The sequence below is a fragment of the Chaetodon trifascialis genome, chromosome 9, assembly GCF_039877785.1.
Source record: "Chaetodon trifascialis isolate fChaTrf1 chromosome 9, fChaTrf1.hap1, whole genome shotgun sequence".
Classification (NCBI taxonomy): Eukaryota; Metazoa; Chordata; class Actinopteri; order Chaetodontiformes; family Chaetodontidae; genus Chaetodon; species Chaetodon trifascialis.
The window spans coordinates 24,578,023-24,586,114 of NC_092064.1; the positions used below are offsets into that span (position 1 = coordinate 24,578,023).

General features: G+C 44.8%; 1 protein-coding gene across 2 annotated transcripts; it reads right to left on the minus strand.

The window, feature by feature from the left end:
• Nucleotides 1-209: 209 nt before the first annotated feature.
• Nucleotides 210-7,569, minus strand: spartb (spartin b). 2 transcript variants are annotated; one of them, XM_070970980.1, is made up of 8 exons: nucleotides 7,312-7,563; nucleotides 5,956-6,795; nucleotides 4,247-4,444; nucleotides 2,879-3,020; nucleotides 2,582-2,776; nucleotides 2,347-2,505; nucleotides 2,165-2,255; nucleotides 210-1,306 (listed from the first exon to the last, which is right to left on the minus strand). In XM_070970980.1, exons 2-8 carry the CDS (start codon nucleotides 6,790-6,792, stop codon nucleotides 1,102-1,104), a joined length of 1,827 nt encoding a protein of 608 aa, XP_070827081.1. In that variant the 5' UTR covers nucleotides 6,793-6,795; nucleotides 7,312-7,563; the 3' UTR covers nucleotides 210-1,101. The 2 variants fall into 2 exon arrangements, with proteins under 2 accessions (XP_070827081.1, XP_070827083.1); XM_070970982.1 differs by lacking the exon at nucleotides 210-1,306 and adding an exon at nucleotides 1,879-1,979 and having other exon boundaries at nucleotides 7,312-7,569.
• Nucleotides 7,570-8,092: the final 523 nt, after the last annotated feature.

Below are 8,092 nucleotides of genomic sequence, written 5' to 3' on the forward strand. Positions count from 1 at the left end.
CCTATTAATAAGAAAAAGAATTTACAAAATACACCGTGATTATGATAAAAAATACTTGGTGGTAATTGATGTGTTGTAACACATTTAGCCACTAGATGGCGGTACTACGTTGACAGTCAAGATTGTGTTTACTGGGTGTAAACAGAATAAAACTGCTCAAATCCACCCTGCTTTCACCAGCAATCCCAAAAATCTTCAAAAATAACGAATTTCTTGTTTATTTAAATGTTTTATTTTTCAGAAAGGTTTCAGGTGGGAAAAATCTCTGCGCAAGTAGAGTATGTGAAAGACGTCTGATAAGTACGGTAACCTGCTGAGGTCTTAAAGCTGGAGTTTAAAAAGAGACAAACCTGATCACTCAAAAAAAAAAAAAAAAAAATCATTACACTTCAAAATTCACATTTTGTTAACTGTTTAAAATCCACGTTTGTATGAAATACTACAGACAAGAACATTTTGAAGATTTGTGGATCAAACAACTGAAATGCAGAAAACATAATGAGCTCTGGACGCTCCGACCTGCGGCTGAGAAGTGTGAACATTTTAGTACCCCTCATTCAAAGCGGCGAAGGTCTAACATCATACTACATAACAGACTATATTTAAGTTTTACAGCTTTAGTTTTACAAAAGATTTTTGCATATCATTTGGTTTTTGCAGGCACAGTCAGCAGCTGTGATGGTTTCTCACATTAAACACCACAGAGGGAAACAGTTATATCTGAAGATACTGATATACAGACCGTAGTTTTAATAATTCAAAGTACTTAAATTGCACTTACCCTACTTGGGAAAACTCAAACACGCAGATGCTTCATGGCAGTTAGGAAAGATTTGAGTGTATAATCAATATACTGCATTTATGTTTTAATGTGGGTTATCTAATCTGCTGTTTTACTTCATTTAGGTCCATTAAATCTCATTTTAAATAAGAATTAAAGTGCTTAAGACCTGTATCAAACTATAGGATATGCATGTAATAGTAGTTATTTTGCAAATATAGAATATGTTTTATAAATAATGAATATTAAATAGATTTATTTGACATAATACAAATTCTGCTTTAAGGCGTTGCTGGGGGAATGAGGCAGGGCACTCCCGGCTATTTGCCTGATTTCTCCACTTGCTTGCCGTTCTCCGGTTTTTCCTGAATCTTGTAGTCTTCCAAAATGGCCTGCGCTGTTTGCTTGCCAGTCCTTTTCACCACAGCTTTGATCCCCAGGTTGTCAACATTGAAGGCAGTGAGGCCGACATTAATGGCAGAATTGACTGCGTGGTCTGTGGCTTGTCCTGCTGCCGCCCCATACCTTCATCAGGAGTCAGATTGGACGAGAGGTCAGAGGAAGAAAGGCGAGAAACAGAGGATTTGGGGAGAATTCATTAATGTGCAGAGGAAGGACTGCGGAGATGCCATGCTGTATGTGAATCTTAATGTGAGGATTACACCCATGCAAGTGTGCAATCTTAAATTAAGAAGTTTCTGAGTGCCAGAACGTGGATTTTAATCACTTTTCCAGAAAATGGCCCAGTGGGAGAGTTTGGCTAATCCAGTTAATTAAATACGGGATAAATCAAAGTACTTCACTTACAGGAATTTTAAAAAACTCTTGATGGCTGACAAATACATGCTGTATCATCAGCCTTATAGAAATCAATAATCAACTACACTGTGTAGATATTTTGCTCGTCATTGGAAACATGGGCCGCAAATTCATACAATATGAGAGGACTTTAAAATGAGGGAGGACAGAGGTTTTCCATCAGAAACATTTGAGCACTCAGTGAAAAGCAGGACCAGAATCACACGGGGAGGGCAGTGAATTAAGACAGCGTGGAAGACATCAGAGAGCTTTGTGCAACAGCCAAATCATTCAAAAAAAACATGCTTGTGATTAGTGGAGTTATATAGCTGTGGATAATTAGGAAAAATTACATTTCTCCTCATTAGGTGGGTCAAAGACGTTTTGTAGCCCCCTAAATCTGCAAAGCAAATTGAAATGTAAAATAAGAGAGTGCACATTTGGTTTCGAATGTGTAATGCAAGAGGTCGTTTCCGATGAACACATCAAAAACTGGCAAGCAGTGTTGAGTAAACATTCGCACGGCGTTACATTAGACGGAGTGACAGTGGTCAGACAAGTGGTTTCAAACAGAGGAGGACGTACTTGTGTTTGACGGTGGTGACGGTCTCTGATGCGACACTCGTGGTGATGTTCTTTGCTGCTACTTCCAAACCCGTCCACATGGTCGCAAATCCTGGACAAACAACAAAATACGAAGCCACGTTTTAGCTCTCCTCTTCTTCACAGCTTCCTCTTACAGAGCACGAGGTGCTGATGCGCTCTACCTTGCACTCCACTGGCGGCCACCACCATGGCTCCATCTATGTTGGAACGTCCATCCTTGTCTTTCCTCATAGACTCTGGGATCAGCTTGCCTCCATGTTTCTTCACGTGTGGTGCCAACTCTCGCCCCACGCAGCCAGCGACCGTACACACCCCGTCCACTGCAGGATCACGGGATGACTCAGTCAGAGGTCCACAAAACCACACAAGTTCAGTAAAAGAGGCTGAGTTACTCACCTAGAAACTGGCTGACTTTGACAGCTCCCCCGGTCGCCTGCTTGGCAACATGGAGGCCTTTGGAGACTGTGGGACTGACGTGGGTGGGTTTGTCCTCTGGAGTGATGTGTTCTCGGAGTTTGGACGCCCCTTTGTGAATGGCCATGCCTGTGAACTCAGCTCCTTTCACCAGGCCCCAGCTCAGCCAGGACGCGCCTGAGAGGACAGCAGGATCACACACGTCACTCGTCTTTCCTACATAACTGTCACCAAACCAAAGCAGAGACGCTTTAGGGGGAAGACGCAGTTTGACCTCACCTGTCAGGATCCCATTTGCCACCTTTTCACTCCACTCAGGCAGAGCCTTGTCCTCCTCTGCCTCCGCCGGCGCAGCCTCCTCAGGTGTGGCGATGGACACCTTCTGACTGAGATTAACGGTTTCTGCTGCTTCATCTGGAGCCTGAGCATACAGACACATTGGTTAGCTGCAGACAGCGTGGGCTGAAAAGAAGACCTCCTTGTCAGTCACAACCTTTTGAACAAGTTGTCTGCTACTTTGTGCACGCTGTACACATCCCCATTCAGACGCTTGCCTCTAAGTAACCCCCCCGATTGCTTCTGGCTACAATGCGCTATTTGTTAGCCACCGTGCAGTCTGAAAACAGCCTCCCTTTGTGCTGAAAACCTTATATCTCCTACTTGGCCCAAAAATGAAAACAACATAAAAGTGCCTACTTGCTGATAGGGAATCACATCCATCAGGGAAGATAACTGGCCTGACTGCGCACATCAGAAATGACCTTGTTTGGCATCGATCTGAGCCAGCGTCTCCACCCCCGTCATGGCTGAACTGGCACTTGTCTTTCAGCTGAAGCTCTGAGGTTGTTCTAACTGCGGCAGATAAGAGCATTATAACTGCTTAATTCTCCTCACCTGCCTGTCTCAAATCCCCACAATGCTGAGGCAGGGGTAACTCGGAGAGGTGTGCCAGCTCAGACGGAGGGAGAGCGAGAGTTTCGTGCCAGGCCAAAAAAATGAAAAATTAACTTTGCAGCATCGTGGAAGCGGCGACTACAATCGTTTTCATGGCAGATTTGATATCTGCAGCTTGGAGGAGGGTGGAGCGCTAATTAACTATGACACTTCTGCGTATCAACTGAGAATTTAGAAACAGAAAATGCGTCTTTATGCATGAGGACTAATCTATGACGGTGGCCACCCTGACCTAAATACACTCTTTATTCAAAGTGCAGGTATTCTGCTATTACATTAACATTAAGGAACAGTTAGACTGATGAGTGGGATCTCTGCTTTCAAAGAAAAAGCAAAATGAATCCGCTTTCACATGCCTGTAAACACCAGCAGTGGCAGAGCGACTTCACAGTGTCACTTTGCCTAAAATAGCTCTCCATGTCCCCCACTGGCACAGGAGGATTTGCCAGAAGGCTTTGTGTACCCATTCTTTGGTGACTACAAAAATTTATGCAACATCCTTGATGTGAAAACAGTGGAAATACATTTCAGGGTGCAGTTTCTCTGAGCTTTCAGCCAGAGAGAAAAGCAGCATGTAAATGAATGGCATCAGCTGTATTGATATGTATTGATGTACAGAGGCCCCATTTGTTCCCCAAAGAATGTCCAAACATGTGTTGTGCTGTTGCAGATCTGCATCACAGCAGCACTGACCTGAACCCTGAGATCAGTCATCTGGGACAGCAGGTTCTGAAACAGCACTCTGTCTGCAGCCGGCAGCTCAGAGGACAGCACCACTCCCACATAATAGCCCGGAGCTGGCGCCATCATGTCCGGAAACATAAACACACCAGTGTTACACAGCAGCACTGGAGAGTCCATGGCCATGAGAGGGTAGAGCCAGTCGCACACCTGCCAGCAAGCAAAGGAGAGTCAAGAGACGTTAAGAGTGAGGGTGGAAAAGATGAATGCATGAAGTCTTTATGATGTGCATCAGCCCAACATGTCCCATTCATTTCTCAGCAATGCGCCCTAGTATATGAATTATGGACCCTAAGAGAGGTCTGCATGCAGATCTGGCTTTGTGATAGGTTTTTAAATATAACCTCGAAATGATGAGCCTTACATGTCGACGGTGATTCTGATTAGTGCAACACAGTGAAACGTCTGAGAGAAGACAAGCCAGAGGACACTGTCTCCCTCTGACTGCTGCATGCCTAACAGGATTACAGGGCATAACAGTGTTAGCACGGTGTAGATAATTACTCGCGCTCATGTGAATCACTGACGTCACCCACTGACAAAAGCACCCGGGAATTCCCGCGGCGAAGAGTCAAATTTCATAGCATGATCCAAACGTCAGCGCCTTGGCTGTTTCGACAGACGGGCGGCGGGAAAAAAACGTCGACAAACAAACAGCACGACGTTGCTCAAAACAGGATGAGTTGGCTAAATTAGATACAGTATTGACTCAAAGGACAAAGGACCCAAGCTGATGTGTCTGCATGGCTTTGTGTAGTTTCTTATCTTATCTCTAGCGGTACTGTCAACACATGACCTCCACAGTCTCGTGGTTCAAAGGCCTGCAGGTCCGTCAGCTATCTGAGGACAAACAGTGTGGCTAAATGTGAGCTGATGCTTTTCTGTGACTAAATGACATCAAGGCAGATGAATAGAAGCATCTGATCAGCGTCTGTGCTGTTTAGTTGCTTTGTTAATAATCTGGAAAATGCAACCAGCCTGACCAGCTTCTTTCTGCAAGGCTGGTAGATGCTTGGAAATAAGAACAAGACCGTACATGTGTAACTATTTTCTGTTATTTCACTGTATATTATGAGCACCATAGTTAAAAAAAAATCTGCTTTTGTTGACATTGGTGTAACACGTGAAATGTGAAAGATATACGACATTGTAAACACAGCCCTGTTATTATTTAGATTATGTTTAGAGCACCAAATGTATTTTTCCAAATGGATAATCACAAGATCAGAGTTTTTTGTATGTGAAAAGTCCAGCAGATCTTCACTGAGGCATCATCTATGTTCACTTCTGAACCAGTAATAATCCTGATGTGGGATTTCCCGAGAGGATGACATCACATCCATAACCCTGTGGAATTAGGGCATTGAGTAAGCACTGCTCACATGATCACGTCCACTGGGTGAGGGACAGATCATTAACAAGCCTATCTCCCCCTGCTGATGACTCACAGTCAACCGAGTCCTGATGAGCAGAGCAAACATCTTATAAAATCAGGTTAAAGGCCACAAGGAAGACTTAAGAGGGCTGGTGACGCTGCATCGAATGGGCATGATGGCGGATTATCTGCTTTCAAGCTTTAAACTAGAGAGTGTATCAGTGTGTGTATGTGGGTGGGGGTGGGGGTGGGGGGTGGGGGGGGTGCTGTATTTCTTTTCTCTTACCTGCAGAAATGCTGGTGGTCGGTTGGGCATCCTGTCAGAGTGATCACTAGTGAACTTCACCAGCCGCAGGTAGCCCGGGTACGACGGAGCGCTCACTTGCCCTTCAGGTGTGACAAAGAATATCTGTACACCGTGAGGGATGTAGAGCAGCTCCTCTCCATCTTCACCCCTACTCTGCAGAGATGGCGTTGAGTTAGACGTGCGACTGTAGAACTCATCCCCGACCAGTGACATTTCTCCTGTTTCCGTCCCATATGAGATAGACAGGTGTCCGTCAGCCGCCTGAGGAGAGTACGCTGGGGGCTGTTCGGCTGGAGCATGTCTTGGAAGTAAGAGCGGCAGACCCTCAGTGCAGCACGCAGACATGCCTCCTACAGCTCCTGCTGCCTGGCCATTAGCGGAGAGCGGGTTTGGTGGAGCGGGCATCTCTGGCTTCGTCTTGGTGGGCAGCCCTGGGTAGGGAACGTCTGCAGACATGTCCGTAGCACCAGGGTCAGACGCGCTGCCAGCGTTCAGCGCAGGTGCAGATCCGAGGTTGGAGCTGGTCTCGAGCATGGCCAGGCGTGTGGTGATGTTGTTCAGCGTCTCTTGCATCTTCTGCTGCATCTGTCTGGCTGATTCCCAGGAGCTGCCGACACACTCTTCACCCTGCGAGGGCACACTGGTGGCCCTGAGGAGGTGCTGCCGCCCTCGCTTGTAGAGCTCCTCGGCCCGCGCCTTGTCTCCAGCCTCGTCTGCTGTGAGGCCCTCATTGAGGCACTCAAAGGCCCTCTCGTAGCCATCTTTGATTACTTGAAGTCTGGCGTTGTCAAATGCATCTTGTTTAACTTTCTCCATTCCCTCTGAAACAAGAGAGTTTGAAAAAAAAAAACAACAACAACTTTATTTACGATTTGCTGTATCAGTACAAACATGAGCTGACATATTATTTTAAGCTTTACGTTTCTTAGGTCTCCAGGTTATTCTACTTACATTTTACTGCTTACTTAACTTCAGTCCCAGTGCTAAGATCACCTCATTCACAATCATAAACTACCTAATATAACTTAGAGAGTGACACGTGTGCCTGAATTCACTTTCACTGCTGATGAGTAACGTTACCTGGTTCACTCTGGTAATGTGCGCTGTACGTGGGGTAAAGTAGGTCGCTAAAGTAGATTAAAACAGGCTAATGTTACTGATAAAGTTGCTAACACGGCAGCAACAGCTTATTGTTAACAAGAGTTCACCTGTTACGCCATGATGCTATTTTACCAACAGCAACATTAAAACAACACTGAGAAGTCTGTCAACGTAACACGGTGATTATTAGCTAGTTAGCATTAGCTCCTTCATTAGCTAACTATCCACACTTACCCCAGTTAGCGGAAAACTCGAAGAATAGCTTAACTAGCCAATTAGCTATGTTGTAACAAACGTTATCGGATACTGCTAGCTGATGAACGGCGTAACTTCAAAACAGTCGTCTTCCTGAGTAAAGTTGTTGTCTGTTTGTAGTCGTTGGTGGAGCTTTTCACAACTCCCAAATGTAGACTAACGTCCGCAGGTGATGTTACACAGACTAATCTCCACCGTATTGACCTTTCGAAACAGAAAAAGTATCGTGACAGGATGTGTCAACGCCTCGTTTCAACACGACAAAATAACTTGACTACTACAATGCCATGCATCATTCTCAAGCGAAGCTATGCCTTTCGTTTTATTTTGAAAGTAATCACAGGAAGTGTTTGTACGCTACCATGGAAGCAACGACGTTAACTTGACTCATTTAATTATTGCAGTTTGCCAGTGTCACCACTGGATGGCAGTAAAGGCTCATCCTAAATACTCTACTCTTCAGAGTCTAAACGCTACCATAGGCGCAGACGACTCACGAGTTTAAGATGCCATCTAGTGGCCACAGTGGGGGACTGCAACAAATTCAAATTAGTTAATGTCGTCAAATCATAATAACATATTAATACTTCCTGATACATACTTTCAGAATACAGTTACAAAATGGAATCCGAAGACACAAAATAAATGCTCATATAGACAAAAACGTTTGAATGAACAGACAGACATATCAGTAAGCATATTCAAAGTATGCAAACAATATAATATAAAGCACCGCATCTTGTACAGTAATACCTTTCGA

Bases quoted from the DNA above. Each gene is read 5' to 3' on its own strand.
- spartb (XM_070970980.1), bottom strand. From the start codon at position 6,792: ATGGAGAAAGTTAAACAAGATGCATTTGACAACGCCAGACTTCAAGTA. The intron at 3,021-4,246 runs GTCAGTGCTGCT...CTGTATGCTCAG, and splicing joins TGACTGATCTCAGGGTTCAG to GCTCCAGATGAAGCAGCAGA. The intron at 1,307-2,164 runs GTACGTCCTCCT...CTCCTGATGAAG, and splicing joins GTCACCACCGTCAAACACAA to GTATGGGGCGGCAGCAGGAC.